The sequence below is a fragment of the Scheffersomyces coipomensis genome (genome assembly GCF_036884675.1).
Source record: "Scheffersomyces coipomensis strain NRRL Y-17651 chromosome Unknown DFJ63scaffold_7, whole genome shotgun sequence".
NCBI lineage: Eukaryota > Fungi > Ascomycota > Pichiomycetes > Serinales > Debaryomycetaceae > Scheffersomyces > Scheffersomyces coipomensis.
In genome coordinates, this window is record NW_027042898.1 from 458,294 (window position 1) to 479,826 (window position 21,533).

General features: G+C 31.7%; 10 protein-coding genes across 10 annotated transcripts; 4 read left to right on the plus strand and 6 right to left on the minus strand. All coding sequences in view use genetic code 12, as the record gives it.

Moving 5' to 3' along the window:
• Window positions 1-424: 424 nt before the first annotated feature.
• On the plus strand, window positions 425-1,672 carry PGK1 (phosphoglycerate kinase; the record flags this gene model as incomplete). Its single annotated transcript, XM_064905305.1, has 1 exon — window positions 425-1,672. The coding sequence occupies one exon, from the start codon at window positions 425-427 to the stop codon at window positions 1,670-1,672; it is 1,248 nt and encodes a 415-aa protein (XP_064760055.1).
• A 163-nt stretch (window positions 1,673-1,835) lies between these two features.
• FAT1 (long-chain fatty acid transporter) lies at window positions 1,836-4,380 on the minus strand. The gene has a single exon (XM_064904289.1). It carries the CDS (start codon window positions 3,963-3,965, stop codon window positions 1,998-2,000), a length of 1,968 nt encoding a protein of 655 aa, XP_064760056.1. The 5' UTR covers window positions 3,966-4,380; the 3' UTR covers window positions 1,836-1,997.
• On the minus strand, window positions 4,380-7,189 carry DFJ63DRAFT_237857 (uncharacterized protein). Its single transcript, XM_064904291.1, has one exon. It carries the CDS (start codon window positions 7,030-7,032, stop codon window positions 4,795-4,797), a length of 2,238 nt encoding a protein of 745 aa, XP_064760057.1. The 5' UTR covers window positions 7,033-7,189; the 3' UTR covers window positions 4,380-4,794.
• Window positions 7,190-7,199: 10 nt separating this feature from the next.
• On the minus strand, window positions 7,200-8,941 carry SOF1 (rRNA-processing protein). Its single transcript, XM_064905515.1, has one exon. It carries the CDS (start codon window positions 8,641-8,643, stop codon window positions 7,258-7,260), a length of 1,386 nt encoding a protein of 461 aa, XP_064760058.1. The 5' UTR covers window positions 8,644-8,941; the 3' UTR covers window positions 7,200-7,257.
• A 691-nt stretch (window positions 8,942-9,632) lies between these two features.
• DFJ63DRAFT_315346 (phosphatase) lies at window positions 9,633-10,790 on the minus strand (the record flags this gene model as incomplete). The annotated part of the gene is made up of 1 exon (XM_064906534.1): window positions 9,633-10,790. One exon carries the CDS (start codon window positions 10,788-10,790, stop codon window positions 9,633-9,635), a length of 1,158 nt encoding a protein of 385 aa, XP_064760059.1.
• Window positions 10,791-13,159: 2,369 nt separating this feature from the next.
• SOL1 (Sol1p) lies at window positions 13,160-14,089 on the plus strand (the record flags this gene model as incomplete). Its single annotated transcript, XM_064906535.1, has 1 exon — window positions 13,160-14,089. One exon carries the CDS (start codon window positions 13,160-13,162, stop codon window positions 14,087-14,089), a length of 930 nt encoding a protein of 309 aa, XP_064760060.1.
• Window positions 14,090-14,388: 299 nt separating this feature from the next.
• DFJ63DRAFT_337441 (cleavage polyadenylation factor subunit) lies at window positions 14,389-15,858 on the plus strand (the record flags this gene model as incomplete). The annotated part of the gene is made up of 1 exon (XM_064908551.1): window positions 14,389-15,858. The coding sequence occupies one exon, from the start codon at window positions 14,389-14,391 to the stop codon at window positions 15,856-15,858; it is 1,470 nt and encodes a 489-aa protein (XP_064760061.1).
• A 75-nt stretch (window positions 15,859-15,933) lies between these two features.
• On the minus strand, window positions 15,934-17,040 carry DFJ63DRAFT_289811 (peptidylprolyl isomerase; the record flags this gene model as incomplete). The annotated part of the gene is made up of 1 exon (XM_064905259.1): window positions 15,934-17,040. The coding sequence occupies one exon, from the start codon at window positions 17,038-17,040 to the stop codon at window positions 15,934-15,936; it is 1,107 nt and encodes a 368-aa protein (XP_064760062.1).
• A 195-nt stretch (window positions 17,041-17,235) lies between these two features.
• DFJ63DRAFT_337443 (uncharacterized protein) lies at window positions 17,236-18,471 on the plus strand (the record flags this gene model as incomplete). The annotated part of the gene is made up of 1 exon (XM_064908552.1): window positions 17,236-18,471. One exon carries the CDS (start codon window positions 17,236-17,238, stop codon window positions 18,469-18,471), a length of 1,236 nt encoding a protein of 411 aa, XP_064760063.1.
• Window positions 18,472-18,535: 64 nt separating this feature from the next.
• On the minus strand, window positions 18,536-20,841 carry RAD53 (serine/threonine/tyrosine protein kinase; the record flags this gene model as incomplete). Its single annotated transcript, XM_064905516.1, has 2 exons — window positions 18,536-19,397; window positions 19,437-20,841. 2 exons carry the CDS (start codon window positions 20,839-20,841, stop codon window positions 18,574-18,576), a joined length of 2,229 nt encoding a protein of 742 aa, XP_064760064.1. The 3' UTR covers window positions 18,536-18,573.
• Window positions 20,842-21,533: the final 692 nt, after the last annotated feature.

Sequence of the window (21,533 nt, forward strand, 5' to 3'; positions counted from 1 at the left end):
CTCAGTAACAAAAATCAAAAAGTTGTTGGTGTAACGGGAGTGAGGTATCCGCCGGGATCAGAATATTTTTAACGGAGTTCATCCAGGGAGAGAAGGGGAGCAGGGGGGGGAGGAATATCTCTAAACCATTATACAGGAATTTTTCACTACTAGAGTTAAGTTACGTGGTGAACGAGCGAGAGAACCATTCATTAATTTAGTGAGAAATTATTAGTGGTGGTGGTGGTGGTGGTGTGCACTGTACAGTACTGAGTGGGTGGACCAGATTGGGTATGCTCACCACCTCCATCCCAATTATTTAAAATCATCAATATTTTCCTCGATTTCCCAAATTTTATATTTCATTTGTTTTATGAATTTTTATTCAATTGGTCAATTTCTATATCGAATTTCTCCTTTTAATAGCAAAAGTCCATTTATAATCATGTCATTATCTAAAAAATTATCTGTCAAAGATTTAGATGTCTCCGATAAGAGAGTTTTCATCAGAGTTGATTTCAACGTTCCATTAGACGGTAAAACCATCACCAACAATCAAAGAATTGTGGCTGCTTTACCAACCATTGAATATGTCTTGGAACATAAACCAAAGGCTGTTATCTTAGCTTCTCATTTAGGTAGACCAAATGGTGAACCAAATGCCAAATATTCTTTAGCTCCTGTTGCTGCTGAATTAGAAAAATTATTAGGTAAAAAAGTTCACTTTTTATCTGATTCTGTTGGTCCAGAAGTTGAAAAAGCGGTTAATGCTGGTAAAGATGGTGACGTTTTCTTATTAGAAAATTTAAGATTCCATATTGAAGAAGAAGGTTCAGCTAAAGTTGATGGTCAAAAAGTTAAAGCCAGTGCTGAAGCTGTTAAAAAATTCAGAGCTGAATTAACTTCTTTAGCTGATGTTTATGTTAATGATGCTTTTGGTACTGCCCATAGAGCTCATTCATCAATGGTTGGTTTCGATTTACCAAAAAGAGCTGCTGGTTTCCTTATGGCTAAAGAATTAGAATATTTCGCTAAAGCTTTAGAAAATCCAGTTAGACCATTTTTAGCTATTTTAGGTGGGGCTAAAGTTTCTGATAAAATTCAATTAATTGATAATTTATTAGATAAAGTTGATATCTTAATTGTCGGTGGTGGTATGGCTTTCACTTTTAAAAAAGTTTTAGATAAAATGCCAATTGGTGATTCATTATATGATGAAGCTGGTGCTCAAAATGTTGAACATTTAGTTGCTAAAGCTAAGAAGAATGGTGTTGAATTAGTCTTACCAGTTGATTTCGTCACTGCTGATAAATTCGATAAAGATGCTGAAACCGGTGTTGCCACTGAAGCTGAAGGTATTCCAGATAAATGGATGGGTTTAGATGCTGGTCCAAAATCAAGAGAATTATTTGCTGCTGCCGTTGCTAAAGCTAAAACCATTGTTTGGAATGGTCCACCAGGTGTTTTCGAATTTGAAAAATTCGCTGCCGGTACTAAATCTTTATTAGATGCCGCAGTTGCTTCTGCTGAAGCTGGTAACACTATTATCATTGGTGGTGGTGATACTGCTACTGTTGCTAAGAAATTCGGTGTTGTTGAAAAATTATCCCATGTTTCTACCGGTGGTGGTGCTTCATTGGAATTATTAGAAGGTAAAGAATTACCAGGTGTTGTTGCCATCTCTGAAAAATAAATAAAATCGATATGAATTGATTTCATTCTCAAATTAATAATGGTTTTTATAACGTTTTTATTATTGTTTACTTTCAAATAATTAATATAAGTTTAAATGTATTTAACTCATTTTTAATCTACAGTAGCATTTGACATTCATGTAAAGGCATAATTTATTATTTTAAAAAGAAAGAGAATGGAAGAAAGAAAGAAAACATCTAAAAAAAAAAATCAAAACAATAACTAAAATATAAATAAATAAAAAAACTAACAGTCACTGTAGAGTGTAAACAGGGGAAATAACTTTGGAAATAGTAACACAATGGAGAGCAGAAACAAAACGTCTATAATTTAGCTTCTCCATTAATGATCGTACTCCAAGCTTCATGAGTTAATTCTTCATATTTATCCCCATTTAACCAATAAATAAGTTCATCATTATTTTCCCCTTTTGGTAATTTTTGATTCTTAAATTGATTCTTTGGAACTTTATGATTATGAGAAGCTTCAATTTCACGACCAATCTTAATGAATTGGGGTACAGCATATTTTGGTAATGAATGATTTACATGAGCATAGATCTTGGATAAGATATCTTGATGTTTTGAAGTATCGAGATATTCATCTAATGGATCAAGAACAGCAAAACATGCTCTACCTTCATGATTTGGAACTTGAACTCCAACCACCACGGATTGTTTAATGGTTTTCGATCCCATTAATTCATTTTCAACTTCAGTGGCGGAGACATTTTCGGATTTCCAACGGAAGGTATCACCTAATCTATCCACGAAGTATAATAATCCATCAGCATCAGTTTTTAATAAATCACCACTTCTAAACCAGGCATCACCTTTTCTAAATACATCAAAAAGGATCTTTTTGGAAGATGCTTGTTTATTACCATAATAACCTTGGAAAGTTTCTTCTGGTTTGGTAGCATTTAAAATTCTCATTAATAATTCACCTGGTTCACTATTAGCAGCTTGAATACAGAATCCAGTTTTTGGATCTCTATAAATCTCACTTTCATCATTTGGATCCATCTTTACTAATGTCTGAGAGAATGACATTAAAAGATTAAGTAAGGAACCATATTTACGACATGCACCGACACCAAATTCACCATATTGTAAATTAGTAGTTGCAATTGGTGATTCAGTTGAAGCATAGAATTCACCAATGGCTTCAATATGGAATCTCTTTTTGAAATCTAACCAAATATCACGACGTAATCCATTACCATAAGCAATACGAATATTATGACTATCTTGATCAGGATGATATTTGGAATTAGTTAAATAACGACAAACTTCACCAACGTATTGCATATGAGTAGCACCAGTTAATCTTGCTTGAGTCCAGAATGAAGTAGCAGAGAATTTCTGAGATACAGATACACAACCACCAGCTAATAAAGTTGGACAAACCCCCAACATGGCAGCTGTAGAATGATATAATGGCATAGCAGTCAAGACATTTGAAGATTGTTTTATTTTAACAATATAACCGAAAATGTAAGCGGCCATAAAAGCTTTTCTCCAAGACATTATACCAGCTTTTGGTAAACCAGTGGTACCAGAAGTATAAATCAAAGCACAACAATCAAAATCTCTATCATCTGGTCTTCTAGTTTTATCACTAGCTCTATGTTTTGGTCTTGATTTATCGGTCAAGACTTTTAATAATTCCGGTTCATTAATATAATGCAATTTAACTTGAGGTAATTCTTCATTAATTTTTGCTTCAGTTTCTCTAATTGGATCAGCACAATCTGGATCAATAAAAACTTGAGATACTTTAGCGATTTTAATACAATGAACTAAAGGTTTATCTTTAGTATTAAAATTTAAGAAAGCAGGAGTAGCACCAATATTCCATAATGCTAACCAAAGGAAAATGAATAATGGTTTATTCATACAATCAACAGCAATAGTTTGTTCAGCTGTAACTCCATAATCATATTTCAAAATATATGAGAATCTTAAGATGATGTCATATAATTCTTGATAAGTATAAGTTTCAACTGTGAATTGATCATCATAGATTTTAAAACCTTTATCGTCGACTTTTGGAGTTGGAGGATCCTTCTTAGGTCTTGGGAAGGCAATAGCTTTATTATTAGGATATTTCAAAGCGGTTTGTTCGAAGTAATACCAATAACTGGCTTTACCATGTGATGATCTATACAAATATGGAAGAGCACCTCTTACAACTTTTTGAGCAAGTAAGAAATCTTCTTTGATATGCAATTTGGCTTCTAATAATTGAGAACCTAATAAACCAGCAACGGCTAATTCAATACCTGACATGATGATGATTTGATTTTATTGATTTTGGGACTAATCTTATCTAGCAACAGGGTGTATGGAAAAGGAAAACAAAGTAACTTTTGAAAAAGATAGAAAGGTAGTTAAAAAAAAGAATGAATGAATAAAAGTAATATATATTTAAATCAAATTCAAAATCAATGTAAATTCCAATTCCATAATATCACAGATTGTCCTTATTATTATAGATAATTCAATATCTTCTTATGATACTCTCCGCAACTCTAAAAAACCCCAAACTTTTCACACTATGCCATCACCATCATAAAATAAAAATAGCACATGAGCGCGACAACAGCTGTAAATTTATAGTTGCCAGGGAGGAAGCAGGGAACTAATTCTCACTAAATTTTAGTGACCTTTTAAACAATTAAAATGCAAAAATTGCCGTTTTAGGTAATATATGTTATTAGTACTAGTTCATTTACCGTGGAGTTATCTAGTATAACTGGTCATTCCATACTATATAGTTGTATCATTACAAGCATACTAATTATATCTACACATTATTAGTCCAACTAGACACCCCTACGAATAAACATATCAATAATTAAGATAGTCTCATGAGTTCCAATGGGCTCACTAAATTATCGGTGCTCAGTAATTCTCGGTACAGACAAAATCAGTTAAAGCTCGGTTCAAATTATTATCTCCTGAAGGTGCGCTTCACATGCAAACTCTATCGCCTTTTGTGTCATTTGTTTAAATACGGCATATAATATATTTTAATTCAACTTTTAATCTATTTGGTTGCAATTCTTTTATATAAGATGTTTATATATATACATTTTTAAGATTATAAATGTCGTAACTATATGAGAGGATTAAGTTGACGTTGATGTTTTATTCCCTTATCACTTCCTCTACTTCCTTCTATTTCTGGTTCACCGTCACCTTCTTCATCTCCATCATCATTCATAGTATTATTATGATTATTATTACCTTGATTATTATCTTCCCTTAGTACACTCCATGCTCCAGGAGTTGTTGGTCTTTGACGAGCTGTAGAAAATTCAGGTACTTTTGCAACTTCACGTAATGGAGTATCTGGAACTTGAGGGAAATTTACTTCATTTAATGGATTAGCTGTTGGTGGAATTATAGGTGGTCCTTTATATATAACATTACTAGGAAATGTAGTACCATCTTGTTCAACTTCAGCTTTCCATTTCTCAACTATTTCAAATTTTTTACTAATTAAATATTCATAGATTTTCTCCGTTTGTTTAAAAACTTTTGAATCATTCTTCGACCAAAATCCATGTTGAATTATTGCTTTTAAATCACTATCATTTTGTTGTAAATATTCTTTCATACAACAATTAGAATGAGTCTTAAGAATTTTATTTAAAATTTCATAAAATAAATATTTGGTTCCTGATGTAAAAGTTATTGCAATTGCTATAGCAATCATAGGTATCATACTTAAATATTCATGACAAACTGAAATTTTAACGGCTTCTCGGAGTAAAATAAATGCCTTTAATTCAATTTCTATCCTTATTGTCTGAGGTATCCAATCTGTAGGTCCTAATCCTAATAAAATATTACAAAAATATCTAAATATATTATGTCTCGATTGAACTATTGGATCAACTAAATTCCATTGCTCAAAAGTTTTCTTAAGTGATAAAAACTGAGCTTGTTTAAATGATAACTCTTCTTCATCATCTCTTTTAACCAATTCTTCTTCAGCTTGTTTAAATGTATAATGAGTCCAACAATACATTAATACCATTTCAATGAATAAACTTTGATCGTACTGACAAATGTTTGAATTGACTTTAATAATATTAAATAAGTAATTATTATCCATGATAAATTCAATTACATCATTGAAACTAGGAATAAAATAATTAGGATTATCAAATAATTTATATGAAGCACCCATAGATAATAATTTCACAACATTAAGAGCATTTTCAGCTTTCTGGATTCTAATTCCTTGTAAAATAGATTCCGCCTTTGGAGAACTTTCTTTCTTTAGAGCTGCTTCATATTTTTCATCTATAAAGTTGGGACGAATATCGACAATGGCTTGATTGGCTAAGAGAACGGAGGGGAAAGTCAGAAGTGGGTAAGGTTTAGAACATGTAAGTAGTGTAGTCAATTTTATATATTGCTTATCACCTTCTTCATCCCTTAATTTGGAAAATAACAGCTTGTTGATTTTATTTCTAATTTCATAAAGATCTTTATAATAATATCTCTTTTTATCAACATTATAATGTCCTAATCCTTCTCTCTCTATAAGTGCCGTTTTTATAAAACCAGTTATTGAATCTTCACTAACAGCATCACTACCATTGTCATCATTAAGTATCTTTATATGTAATAAAGATTGTATTTTCGTTTGTAAACTCTCTGAACTTGAACTTCTTATTGCTCCAGAATTACCAAAACCCTGGCTGTCTGCAAAGTGAGAAAATATTGAGTTCAAAGGCATTTGGGGTCCAAGAGATTGACTTCCATTCCTTTCCATTTCATATCCAACCGCTGGGCTTACAGGTTCCTTTCCATTCTCTAATTGTTCTTCATTACCTTGACCTAGGTTATAAGCATCATTTTGGAAAGAAGTATTATCAACAATATCATTTTTCTCTTCTTCAACATTTTCCTTTGCAATTCCTGTTACAGTAGCAGCATTCCAATTAATATCACGTAATCTTGCACTTGTAGCTGACATGGCCCTTTTTGCAAATGAAAGCCAGTACTCTCTTGTAGCAAAGGCGATAGCGCCAAATACAACAAATCCAAAAACCAAAAGTACGTAGCAGTATCCTGTACAGGCGTATAAATCATATGAACCAAAGTCTTTAAATAGCGCCATGCTTTGGACACCACTATGTTGCACTATAGGATCTTCTCCAAGTAATAAGTTTGTTCCGAATGATACATCATTATTATTATTGTTGAATTCAAAGTCCCTCTTTGTGAATTGTAAAGTTGTAGTTATTGATCTTTTCTTATGATTCACTCTTATAACAGATTTTCTGCTTTTTTCATTGTCAATTTCATCATTAGATTGATAAATATCACCAATATACATCCTTTTAAGATTGATTATTTGATGATTATGGTTTGTATGGACCTTAGTAGATGAATGCTCTCAAAATGTAAATGGTAGCTAAACTTTTTGCTGCCAAAAAGTTTTTATGAAGTGAGCAAAAAAATATCTATCTCTAGATATGCTGTAAAAATCTACAAAATAGTAAAACTAAAATATAATTCACCGTAAATTAAATTTAATCTATTTAAAAATAAAAAAAAGTATCTAATTATCTTCCTTAATAGCTGTACCTCTAATATGTTTTTGTCTTTCTGGTACGTAAGGCTTACTACCTTGTTTACTATGTTTTCTATCATTTTCTTGTCTTTTCTTTAAACTATTAATTTCAATTCTCTTGATTTCTTCAGCCTTCTTAATAACCTTTGGAACATGTCTATGTTTAGATATTCTTTTAATTTCAGGCATATGTTTAAATCTTTCCTTTAAGGCGTTATCATATTCCATCTTATTTCTTTGTCTTGTAGATTTAATACTTGCTCTTTCTGACGAATTTGCTCTCCAAATTCTGATATTAGTATCATCTGAACCACTTAAGATATATCTTGCATCAGTAGTATATTTGACACAGAAGATTCTTTGCATTCTCTTGGTATGATAGATATCTCTTGAATGACCTTCTCTAGTTCTGAAGATTCTAATGGTTTTATCATATGAACCAGTAACTAATTCTTCGCCAGTAGGAGAGAAATCAACATCCATTATACCAGCCACATGATCTTTATATACATTAATCGATTTATTTAAATTTCTCATATCCCATAAATAAGCATTATGATCATCACTACCACTAACGAAATTAAATGCTTCCATTGGATTCCAACTTAAACAATTGGTTCTTAAACTGGTAACAACTTTTTGAATGGCGGTATTGGTTCTAATATCATACAATACAATAGAATTATCTGAACCTGATGAAGCAATTATATTAGTTTCAGTCTTATTGAATTTAACAGTATTAATATTATCAGCACCCCAACTTAAGTCACTAATATGCTTTGATCTATTAATATCCCATAATTGAATGGATAATCCCCCAGTAACAAACACATCATCTTGATGATGATGATCAATGCCTTTAAATGCATGTTCTCCTAAAAAGGTTTTAACTAACCCTTTATTCTTATTATTATAAACTTCATCTTCACCAAAAGTATGATCGAATTCTTCATGATTCACAGACCATAATTTAATATATTTATCATCTCCACAACTTAACATTCTTGATTGAGTTGGAGTCACCACTAACCCAGTAACCATACCATAATGGGCTTTGAATGTAACACTTTCATCTCTACTAGTCATATTCCAGTATTTTATTATCCCATCTCCTGAACCACTAGCAACTTGATTAGTAGTATTGAAATTCTTTGCAATACAATAAACCCCATCACGATGACCATCACCTAATTGACCTACAAAAGGTTGAGCAAACATTCTTTCCAACTTGGTTGCTGTTAAAGCTTTGGTATATTCTCTGGCTCTTTCAAAGGGATGTAAGGCAGGATTTAAATTACGTGGTAATGATGATTCTTGAGTGTTTCTAACGGGAACATATTGATCTGATGATCTACTGATGGTTTTTATCTTCATGTTTGCAATAGATTTACTTATTCTTTGTTCCTGGGGTGAGCGTTAAACGTACTATGCTAAATCTTATGAATGAAATATGCTGATATGATGTGGCTGTCTCTTCCGTTGGAGACTGTGTATGTAGTATTTATAGGTTTATAATATGGTATAAACTCATCTCTGGTTAACTTTTTTTTTAATTTTTATTTTTGGTTAAATTTTTTTCCTGTTTAACTTACTGCGAAAAATAATTTGTACATAGTAATAAACAGTTTCATATATAAACATATGCATTATAATTACAGAGTTATATTGTATTAATGTTAAGTATAATAATAATAATAATTAATTAGAAGTAATAGCTTTATGTAATAAGACCATATTGATGATTATTAACCTCTCTTTTGCTTTCTTTATACTATCATTTTTGACCATGACAACAACAAATAATAAAAGCCTTAATCAAAAGATCCCATCGATAAACCTAATTCAACAATAAAACATAAGTCCTGCTTATGTATGTGCTATTGTTTATGAAGATAGTACATCCTCTTTTAAAAATAGCATATCTATCTTATTATCAAACTTTGGTCTCTTTCTTTGTTTCTGTTGATTGATTGAGTGATTTAGTTTTAACATTTTGTTTATGATGGAGCTTTTCTGTTTTGGAGGTGGTGGGGATGAAGATATATCTTAGTTTTGGGTCTTTTTGTCAATTGCTGAAAATCTATAAGGGTGTTTGGGATTAGCCATAGAATAAAAATTAAATAAAATTAAATAAAATAAAAGTGAATAAAATAAAAAATATTAATATAATGAAAAAATATGGGAAAAAAGTTGCATAATAATGCAACGAATAATAACAGTAACGATAATATAGTAAATGGAAAGCGGGATGAGGTGATGAATGATAGTTTATTTGATAGTTTTTGGAGGTAATAGTATATATATATAATAGTAGCAGTGGATGTATTTTTTGTTCATTTTGTTGGTTTATATGATACATTTATCTATAATGATATATCTAAAACTAATCCAACATCATCAACGTTGGTTTTAGATATATCTTCTAAAAATGGTAATAAATCTAATAATTCATTATCATGAGTATCACTAAACCAACTTGAAATTGGAATGGAATGTTGAGGATGGAATATATAAGATGCAGGTGAATTATCAATAATAATTGAATCACTTAATGTACGTCCTATTTGAGATAAATTTTTAATAAAATTTCCTTGATAAGTATAACATGAATCTCTAAATAATCTATGATGAACAGAATTATAAATATCCAATTTATTTAATAAAGGATCTCCATATTTTGCCACTGAAGCTGTAAATACTACAACTTCATACCATTGACCAACTTTCTTTAAAAATTCATCCACTCCAGGTCTTTTTATTACATAAACATAATGAACTTGATTATCAATTTCAACTGGAATAGTAAAATCAGCAGTTTTTAAATATTTAAATGATGAATGAACTAAAGTTTCATCTAAATCAAGAATAAGACATTTTTTAGAACCAAATTTTTTATCCTTTTTGCCCAAAAGAAATCCAGTTTCAGGATTAAAAGCTTGACCATCTTGAAGTTTAGTTAAATCTAAAACTGATTCATCTTCCATTTCATCATCATCTTCATCATATATTTCTTCATCATGTTCATCATCATCATCATCTTCATCTTCTTCATCTTGTTCTTCAACTCCATTTTGTTTATTTTGATGAGAATTAATGGATTTATTAGAGGCAGAAATAACTCCATTACTTGATGATGGACTAACTTGAGTTATTATATTTTGTTGTTGATCAGATGATAATTGTTTATCAGGATGAGATATAGGAGTATTATTGGCTTCGTCGCCAGTATTTGTTATGGTGTCAGTTTCATTTATAGAATTATCATCATCAAGTAAATCTTTTTTATGTATACTATTACTATTTTGATGACCTTTAGAAGTTTTAGTAGCGGTAGCAACTATTTCTGGCACTTTTGATGTATTGGATGTAGTAGATTTAGTGGTTGATGATTTTGGATTAATATTATTTGCGGTTATATCCTTTCTATTTACACCTGAACTAACGGTTCTAGTTTGAGGAGTTTGAGATTTATCATCACTTGAATCAGAAGATTCACCCAGACAACAGAACAAAAAACTCATGATAGATTGATTGAATTAATGATTAACTTTCGATTGATGGATGATAATTGAATAAATGTGGTTGTAAAACGGACTGTCAATGGGAATATGAAATGAGAAATAGTAAATATAGGTGGTTTACCATAAAATACTAAAGCGGGTATAGTTTGAATAGATGCAATCGAAAGGTTAAGATGCAATTAGATGATATAATTGATATTTTAGGTTTAACGCCTTATTATCGTATGAGATAACCACAACTTTATCAATAGATGAAATAATTGATTATGGAGACACCCGAAAATTATACACTAACGTTAACTAACTATGATTTTTGTCTGAATGTGTAGTATCGTGGAAGTTGGATGGATGATGTTTAAACAAGGACCAAGCAATGATCTACTCAGTATCGTTGGAACTACGATACTCTCTATAAAGGGTTTGGTAGTGATAAAGAACGAAGAAAGGTAGAATAGATTGAGCTTCTCTATTTCTCTCTTCTTTCATTTTCACTTTCACTTTCATTTTCATAAATCCTTTTTTTAGACTTTTTTTTTTTGTCTTTTACTTATTTTTTTTTGTCTGTCTCTGCTTTTGGTAAGGACTTTTGTCGTACACAAAATTACACAAAATTAAAATAACAATAAAAAATGAGAGACAAAAACAAAAATCAGACACTGAAACACAAAAATATAAACCAAAACAATCAGACAGACAAACTGACAATCAGACAGACAGACTGCCATTTAAATTTTTCAAATTATTCACATTTTTCATTATTTACGGAAAGTGTAATAAGGGATTTACAAAGCTATTCTTAGTCACTCTAGATAGTCACATAGTAATTCTGTACGGGTGCAAACCACACTTCTAAACGATAACGGACGAAGTCATCCGTCCCCTTCACCACATTTGAGATAACAGATGTAATCATTAGTCAATTATAAAATTTAAACCAGCACGACATTTTGTCTGATTATTTTTTTTTTTGAATTTCCCCTTTTGTTGGTTTTCTTTTATTTTTTTTTATTTTTTTTATTTTGGTGTATTTTATTTAGCGGTTATCTCTGTCAATTTATTGGCAGTAAATAATTTCCCATTATTAAATTTATAAATTATGTCGATATTTATCTCTGTCTTCTATTATTTGAATTATATAATTACTAATTATAGTATCTATGTTGACGTCAACTACTTGACTTTCTTACGTCAGTGAAGTTTGAATTCGAACTCTATAGTAATTAAAATGTCTAATTCTAATTCTTGCTACATGCCGTGCATACCATAGATTTAGGGATTTTTGCCGATCAGTACCAAAAATAAAAAGAAAACCTATAAACTGGAATAGGGGGCTAGAATTATAAAATGAAATAGCATTTAGTATTTAGCCGTACCCAATTATAAGCAATCAAAAACTTTTTCTTCAATTATAATGTAACTTTAAAACATATGCAGTACATCTTAACCATACCGTTCCACCCATTTCCTATACTAACCGTTTCTAACCCGTCTGTTAGATTTATATTTCGAAAAAGGTTACAACTAATGAAATTAATGTACGATAGCGCCTTTATTATAGTCATCGTGATTTCTAATTTATAATTAAATTTATCACAGGGTATAACAATACTAATCAATTTAGAAGGTATAGATTTACAGGTGCCATAAATTGGTAGTCTTCCGATTATATCGGGGATGTCAAATGTTAAACTTTATAATTTTAACTTTGATTTGTTTTATAGATCAGAAATCGTCAGATATTGGACATTAGCAGAAGTTTGTCAGTAAATGTGTAAGTTGGTTATTTAACTGGATAATTTAGCCATTATATAAATCAAAAGATATGAGTTAAATTTATACAATTTTTGAGACCATCTACAATTGACTTTCCAAGCGTCTGCGATTGTTAATATTGAATCACCACAGTTTAGAACTTAAAATATTCGGTTACGATGAACTTCACCTTAACACCCTATTTCAAAAGTAGTTCACCCTTCTCAGAGCCCTTAAACTCAGCTCAGTTGATTATCATACTGCCAACACTATTCCTACTACTTATAGAATTGTTGCAAATTAATCCATCTGTATAGTCCAAATTATGCATAGTTAATAATATGTCTGACTATCATCACTTCCCAATTAGGAAAAATCCTTTTTCTCTCAGACTTTTTTTTTTCTTCTATCCTTCTTTTTTTTTACCAGCCATTTATTTTCAGACGCGCACAGACACGACACAACACGACACCACAAAAATTAAGCAAGAAATCTATTTTGATTGATCTATACCAAATCATCCCATCTCATTTCATCTAATATCACTTATTTATATGTCAGATCAAATCATCTTGTAACTACTGTCTCATATTCTTCATCTATTAGCTTAGTTATCAATGTCACATATCACTTTAACGCCTCTGACGCCGCCTAGATCCAATGCAAAGTCAAGTAGGACTATGCTGACTCCGTTGTCATCAACTACTCCAATTCAACAACGAAATGGTTTGATAACTCCTTCAACTACATCAAAGTCTAAAAATCCATTCTTGTCAACTAGTAGTAATACTGTCAATGCTAACACAACCTTTTCAACTACTCCGACTACTTTCAAAACGCCAAGTTCAATACTGAAGAAGAAGTCAAATAATTTAACTATTCCTAAATCATCTGTTAAGTTATTACCCATAACACCTGAATTCACTCCTCATAAATCTCCAAACTCACGGAAAAGGAAAATAATGGGTAATCTTAGTGATTTCTTTACTAGTAATCTGAATGTAGAATCAAATAGAAAAGAAAAATTATCATTTGGTTTATTATTGCCAGCTCCATCTAAAGTTGGTTCAGGAAGACAATATGCTAGAAATATGTCACATAAGGATAATATATTCTTATCATCTGGTGGATATGGAAATGAAGTAGAAGAAGAAGAAGCAGATGAAACTATGATTTATCGTGAGGAAGAAGAGGAAGAGGAAGATATGAATATACCTCAAACTCCAGGAATTCAATTGATAAATGATAGTCTAGTAAACCATTGGCATGGAAAATCATATAATAATTATTATTCATCTGATGAAGAAGATAATGAAGAACTTCCAACACCTACAAAGCTTGAAAATCCATTCTTGTCAACTACAAACTCTACCCCAGTACATAAATCAACCATGTCTTCAAACCCATTTGATGACAATTCTAAATCAGTCAATTACGACACACATATGGAATTGGTTAATAACAAGACAGGGCAAAGAAGAATTGTGAAATTAACTGCAAATCAATCAAGAATCAAACCAAAGAAATTGGATTTCTCCGGTATATAATTTCGAATAAAACACATTTTCTTAACAGGTTAAGGAAATTTCAAAATCTATCACAGTGTGCCATAGATCAGGGTAACGTCTACCTCTACATAGCTTAGTTTTTATTAAATATTCATAATACAAAGATTTGACATTTTTATACATATATTGTATTTGCAACAGTTGTAAAAAGTTTATAGGTTCTCTTGTATACAGGAAACTCCATTTTAGCCTGAAAATTTCTCATACACAAAAATATACCGTTCTTGTTGCCTTTGCAGTTGATATAACATACTACTGATTATACACCATTAGATATAATGTCAATTCCAGGATTTGGTGGTGGTGATACTTCCACTTTCCGTCCGGAAGATAGTATTCAAGTTGAAATACCTGGGTTTTCAGAGTGGAGATTCGAAGTTCCTCATAAAACTATCTTAAAATTTAAGATTATTGATGGGATTGGAGAAATCTTTGGAACTGAATTGCCACTTAATGTTGAATTACAACTTACTGGGGTTAAATATGCCATATATGCTCCATTATCGAATGGATGTAAGTTGGAATATACCACTTTACAAAACAAAGCTGTCATAACTAATGAAGATGAAGAAATATCAGAATATTTAAGTAATGAAACTCAAGCTCAAACAACTTATATCAATTTACATTTAGGTTTGGAGACTATTCGACAAGAAACTAGAGATTCTAATATTTTGAATCCAAAGGATTTGAAACAAGGTCCAAAAGTTTTAATCATTGGAAATCCTGGATCAGGTAAAACATCTTTAGCGAAGACTCTTGTTGGGTATGCTAATAAAATGGATAGTCGTCCTATTTTAGTCAATTTAAATCCAAGAGATGGTGTCTTTTGCTTACCAGGTTCCATATCAGCTACACCAATAAGTGATACCTTAGATGTTGAAAGCACAAATGGATATGGTTTCACTACTACAACTGGTAGTATGAATCATAATCCAAAACAACCCATCATTAAAAACTATGGATTTTCCGATATCAATCAGAATTTAGACTTGTATAAATATCAAATATCAAAGCTTGGTGTCACAGTCTTGTCCAGATTGGAAGAAGACTTATCCATTAGAAATAGTGGGATAGTTATTGATACTCCGCCTTTATCAATAAAAGATTTCACCATCATTGAAAATATAGTATCTGATTTTGAAGTGGATATAATAGTTATAATGGGGAATGAAAGATTATTAATTGATTTAAAGAAAAAATTCAAACATAAATTATCCCAATTACAAATTATAAAAGTTCCAATTAGTGGAGGTGTGGCTGAAGTTGATGAAGGTTTCATAAGAAGAAGTCAAGAAGAAACTATCAAGGAATATTTTAATGGTAATCATAAAACAAGATTATCTCCATTCAAGACTGATATCGATGCCAAAGATTTAATAATATATAAAGCTGTTCTTGCACTGGATATCGCATCCACGTTGGCGTTTTTACCTTCGGCTGATTCATATGCTGCTGATGAAGATGAGAATTCAGAAGTTAAATCGAAAACTGATGATAGTTTAACTAAATATTATTCATTATTGACTGAGCCAAGTTCATCCAACTTGGATAATTCCATCATGGCTATAACCCAGTTACCACAAACTAATAATCTGGGAAAGGATTTATTGAATACAAGTATAAAGGGTTATGTTCATGTTTCAAAATATGAGGATGAAAAGCATAAAATGAAGATACTACTTCCATTTGCTGGTGCATTTCCAAAACATGTTTTAATATCTACTAATATTGGGTTTAACGAATAAATAATTATCTTATAAATTATATATATAGCGTATGTATATCTTATAGATAGAATGTATTATAATTATATTACAAAACTAATCGAATGGAATTGGCTTATGATGTGTTTGATGTTCTGCCATTCGTAAACTTTCTGAAGCAGCGATAGCACTAGGAATCTTGATACCACAACAATCACCCCAAGGATTTGCAACATCGTGAAGATGGCCACAGTTGTCATCATGACCATGATCATCACTGCTATTTTCATCGTGTTTACTGACACCTTCAGGACACAAAATTATACTTCCAAACATGAAATGTTGTATGATTGGCAACTTGCCTAAAACTTCTGCCTTATACATTTTGATCATCCCTTCTTTTATCTTTTGCCATGATTTAGCAGCCAGAATATCATCTAACATTGGAGAGTGCCACCTTATACTGAGCTTTTCAGTTTGATTTTTAGGGATAGTTTTAATGTTGTTAATGAAATGAATACATTCTAGATACATGTATTGTTTGTAGTAAAGGTCTACCAATTCTTCGTTATGAATCAGTTTGGGTTTCATATGAGGATGAGTGGCTAATTGAGCTGATCCAAATAAGAATGGTAAGAAGTGATAGTCATCTAAACCCCAAACCCCATGAGATCCAGCTGGCTCTAACCAATATATTTTTTGTAATCTTCTCATGATGGCAATATACTTTGTAAAAACCTTTAATACCAAGGCCGAGTAGTCCTTCTGGTTAACTATTTTTAATTCTCTTAAGGATAAAAGGAAACAAATAAAGTTCAATTCATGACCTGAACCATAATCTATTCTGGTTCTGTTACCCCAAGCTTCGTCAAAATATGATGTCAACTCTATGAATTTGTCATTAGTTTCATCCAACAATGAAGATAAAAATTGCTTTGATTTCTGAGCAACTGAATCATAAAAATCTCTAAATTCAACTTTACCAAATCTCGATATGTTTTTATCAATCTCAACTGGATTTTCATCTATTATAACATTTACTTCATCTAATGCCTTTAAAATCAAATGAACATTCTCTGATGTATACACTTCAGCATCATTAGTTAAACCAGTGATCAGATCTTGCAAGTCAACAACAAATTGTAATATTAAATTGTATGAAGGAGACTCCACCCACTTTTCTAAGTCTTGTGGAGATACTATTCTTCTTTCAGGCTTTGGCATACTTGTGTTTTGAATAATCAACTTGTAATTAAATTGATCATATAGATAGTTTTCAATTAGTAAATAAAAAGTTGCCATATTTGTTTTACATGCAGTCCCAGTTTAAATACAGGAATCTTTTTCAAAGCAGTTATGGATTAAGATTTAAAAGTGCAACTGCTCTTAAAAGAGGATACTAAGGTTGGAGGAGTAACGATGAGTAGAACGGGTAAAGCTTTGACTAAGGCGTTCTATGAGTTTCCAGCTAGGAGGAATCAGTTCCTTCAGGAGCTTCAGACAACAGAAACGTTAAAATCACTTTGGGCAGCATCAAAGCAAGACAATTACCAGAAAATGAATTCAATCGTTACCATTCCAGCTCCAATAAAGTCAAAAGAAGACATATATGAAGAGATAAAGAATTCTAATCCTGAAATACTAGCAGTGAGCTTGAAATGGAAGCAAGGGATCGCATTTGCCAAATCATTAGCAACCTTTTACAAAGAAGGATTATCTAGAGTTCTGCAAGGAAGGAAACTCAGACGTTCCATATTATCGAATATGAAGCTAATTAATCAAGTCGATAGTAGAGGCAATGGATTATCTATCGGAATTAGAAATTTTAAAAAGTTAACTCTTGAAATGTCCCAAGTTTTGTATATAAATGATATTCAAAATTCCACTAAATCGCAAGAATTCATTAAACGGGAAAATAATAAAGACAATTTACCACTCTTCAACTTGACTAGAAGTGAATATCAAGTACTTAAACGAGCACCTTCAAATACCAACAAGATACCTTTGTTTGCGGTTTTAGCTTTAATATTCATGGAAAGCACACCATTATTGTGCTACTTTGTTCCCGAAGTAGCTCCTCTGACATGTGTTTTGCCATCTATATTACCTCTGTTGTGGAACGTGTCTGCCTCCAAGAAACTTGATGAAATAAGAAGCAAAAGATACGACTCAAATCGACTTGTGGATTTATCATTGAAAACTGCATATAACTTACCACTTGATGAAGCAAAGGTTCTAGCTAAATCATTAAGACTTGTACCTAGAATGTTGCCATCTGTACTAGTCCCGGAACTAGTTGTACGGAGGATATTACAGAACTATTACAATTATTTATTAGTGGATAATTATTATTTAAGTGGTGCTAATGATAATGGAAACATTTGGGATCTTGGAGAAGAAGAGTTAGTGATAGCCAGTTTAGAACGTAATTTGATTCTTGATCTTAAACTGGATTTGAAATATATTGGCGAGGGTAAGACATTAGAGGAAAGGAGGGTACGTAAAGAAGAATATTTAAAGAACCTAAGACTTAGATTGCTCGTCTTTTTAGTTGATTTTAAAAACTATAATATTGGATATTTAGGAGTAAATCATATGTTGAAATATCCTATTGATGAGAAAGTAATAGCTGAATGGAGAGACCTTCAATGGTAAACAGTATATAAATAGTCGCTTAAATTTGTAAATAGAAACTACAGATAATGAGTAAATACATGAAAAGCTGTATATATTAAAGTCTAACATAATGTATAATCGCTAACGACTGAAGCCAGTCAGAACCTTTTCTCTAAGAGAGTTATCGATTGAAGTCATGGGAGTAACTTTAGGAATTTCTTCGCTGACTGATTTCTTTGCATTTCTATCAATGACCCTAAATCCAATCAGTTCATTCGAGCTGTCATCCATAAATAAATGTACGATATCTTTATCTCGTATTATGATTTTTCTACCCTTACCTATAGTTTGTTCGCCCACAGCACATGAATTTGTACTAATGTCTAATAACTCTATGACATATTCTCCATCAGGATTGCTTCTAGATCTATGAAATATACAGTGGATTTTAGACATTCTATCATCATTTATCCAAGTATCACATACTTCCAGTCTACCAATTGAATGATAATTTAATTCATCCATGTGGACTGGGCTAGTATACATTGAGTCTTGGAGTGGCTCTAAAGTTAACCAAGTTCCCTTAGGATAAGTTTCTGTTGACACTTCAGCAATATTCAGCAATCCATTATTGCCTACTAATCGTTTCTTTTGTAAGTTCGTTATATTGTTAAATGCTGTTGAATTCCTGCTTGAGGAATTATCAATTTGAGATGCGAATTTTTGTTTTTTAAAGTTCAATTTTGAAGATTCATTTTCATTCTCATCATCATTACTATTTCTTCTTGCTCTATTCGGTTGTGAGCTTGATATATTTGGTTCATAAGGTTGTTGAGAGGAGGCTCTTTGTTGTTGACTTGCGGGTGGTGCTTGTGTTTGAGGTAATGGAATAACTCTCTTCGGAACTTTGAATGCGTTATTACCAGTTTTGACTTTCTTACCCTCTAAAGGCCTGAACATAACGTCTTCATCAATCTTACTCATAGATGCATCAATCGCTAAACCATTATCTATCTTCCTTGATTGTTGTGATTGTGATTGTGATAAACTTAAAGGTTTTTGCAGTTGAGATTCTTCGCAGTAAGCTCCTTGGATCCAATCATGGTTCAAAGCTTCATCGGCAGTGATACGTAATCTTGGATTTACTTGTAAACATTGCCTTAGGAAATCTCTACCTTCGTGTGAAATATGGTATGAATTTAAAGGTGCCTCATGGAATTCACCTAATTTGATCTTTTGAAACATCTGTGCTTGCGTTTTCCCATTAAAGGGTAAATGTGAGGTGAGTAATACATAGACAAGACAACCCAATGACCATAAATCAACAAGGGATGAATAATTTCTTTTTCCATTATCAGTAGTCTGTTCGTATTTACCAGTTATAATTTCAGGAGCCACATATGCTAAAGTTCCACAAAATGTTTTCATAAAAGTAGAATTATCACTAAATTTAGCTAAACCAAAATCCGTTATCTTGACCAAAATTGGATCATCTTGCATAATTAAAATATTATCTGGCTTTAAATCTCTGTGTGATATTCCCTTTTCATGTACATATTTTATTCCTTCTAAAATTTGTTTAGTTATAACTTGAGTTGCCTCTTCACCAATTGCTCCATTTGCAGCCACAAAATCCATCAAATCACCTCCTGGAACTAATTCCATTACTATATAGTAGTTATCCATATCTTCGTAAAATGCTTTCAATGCGACAATATTAGGATGATCCAACTCTCTCAAAATGGACAATTCTCGATCAACACCTTCCAATGCTCCACCACCTGTAGTATTCAATGCTTTTCTTCTATTTATAATTTTGACGGCAAAAGATTTACCTGTGGATCTCTCTATAGCCTTTTTCACAGTTGCAAAAGCACCTTGACCTATGGTCTCACTTTTAATTGTAAAATCCTTATGTATTCCTTCATCTTGAATTATTGAATTTTGATTTGAAGTTGATAGTTTAAGTGGATTATAACCATCGGAGAACAACACCACAAACTTTGCCACATCTTTCGGTACACCATTTCCTACCGATATTTCATCTCCTTGATTTAATATATAATTTGAACCCTTGACTAATCTATTATTGTTTAAATATGTACCATTGGTGGAATTATCTTGAATCCATAAAGACTTATCATGTTCATTTAACCATACTTTGAAATGTTTACTTGAAAGTCTTGAAGAAAAGTTCATTTTGAAATCACAATCTGTACCCCTTCCAATAACCCACTCCTTTTTACCATTGATAGTTTCTTTCTCTTTACCAAAGTCGAAGCATTTCAATTGACCCGTTGCACATATAAATCGACATATTAACTTCGAGTCAACTTCTCTACCATCTTGGGTTTGAGTTGGAGGTGATTGCTGGGTTGGTTGTGTTTGCGTAGGCTGGGTAAACTCCATTTAACCAATGACTGATGGTGCTAGCAACTGACTATGATGATATTGATTTGCTTATCAAACACCAAACCTTATATTAATTAGAATGAAATTTTTTTAGTCATTACGCGTTCTTTTGTTTTGGTTTAAATTTCCATGGAAAAATGGTCAGGTGATCTATCACGTTACCAATTATTACTATTTAGCAAAGGGTTTATAGAATACTATTGTATGTACAGAAGTTGCCTTTGATTCAATTAAAAGAATATTGTTAAAATAATTAGAAAAGAAATACTTCACTTGGTTATGAAAACTCTTCAAACTATTCTAGGTTTTAGTTATCAGCCTCTAGAAGGAATATAGAATATTTAGTCGAGTTTGGTTGAAGGTTACAGACTAGCTGAACTTGGGCAAGAATTATCAAACCCAAAATCGTACAATGTGGAGTTCATACCCCATAAATAAATGTGTATTTGTGTATCGGGCCTATGTCTGAAAAAGAACTTAAATCCCTAGTTCAATCCCGGTGGATAGCACGATTGTTTTGGCTTTAGGGTAAACTTGGACAGGTATATTGCCTTTCCAACACTCCTGTCATTAGAATCCTTAAATCGCGGCAAAAGTTCTTAATTATCCCTTCATTGTGTACTTAATAGCCTTCTATAATCATAATGATTTTCGCTTTTGAGATTTGCATCGCAGCTCTTTGAATGGTG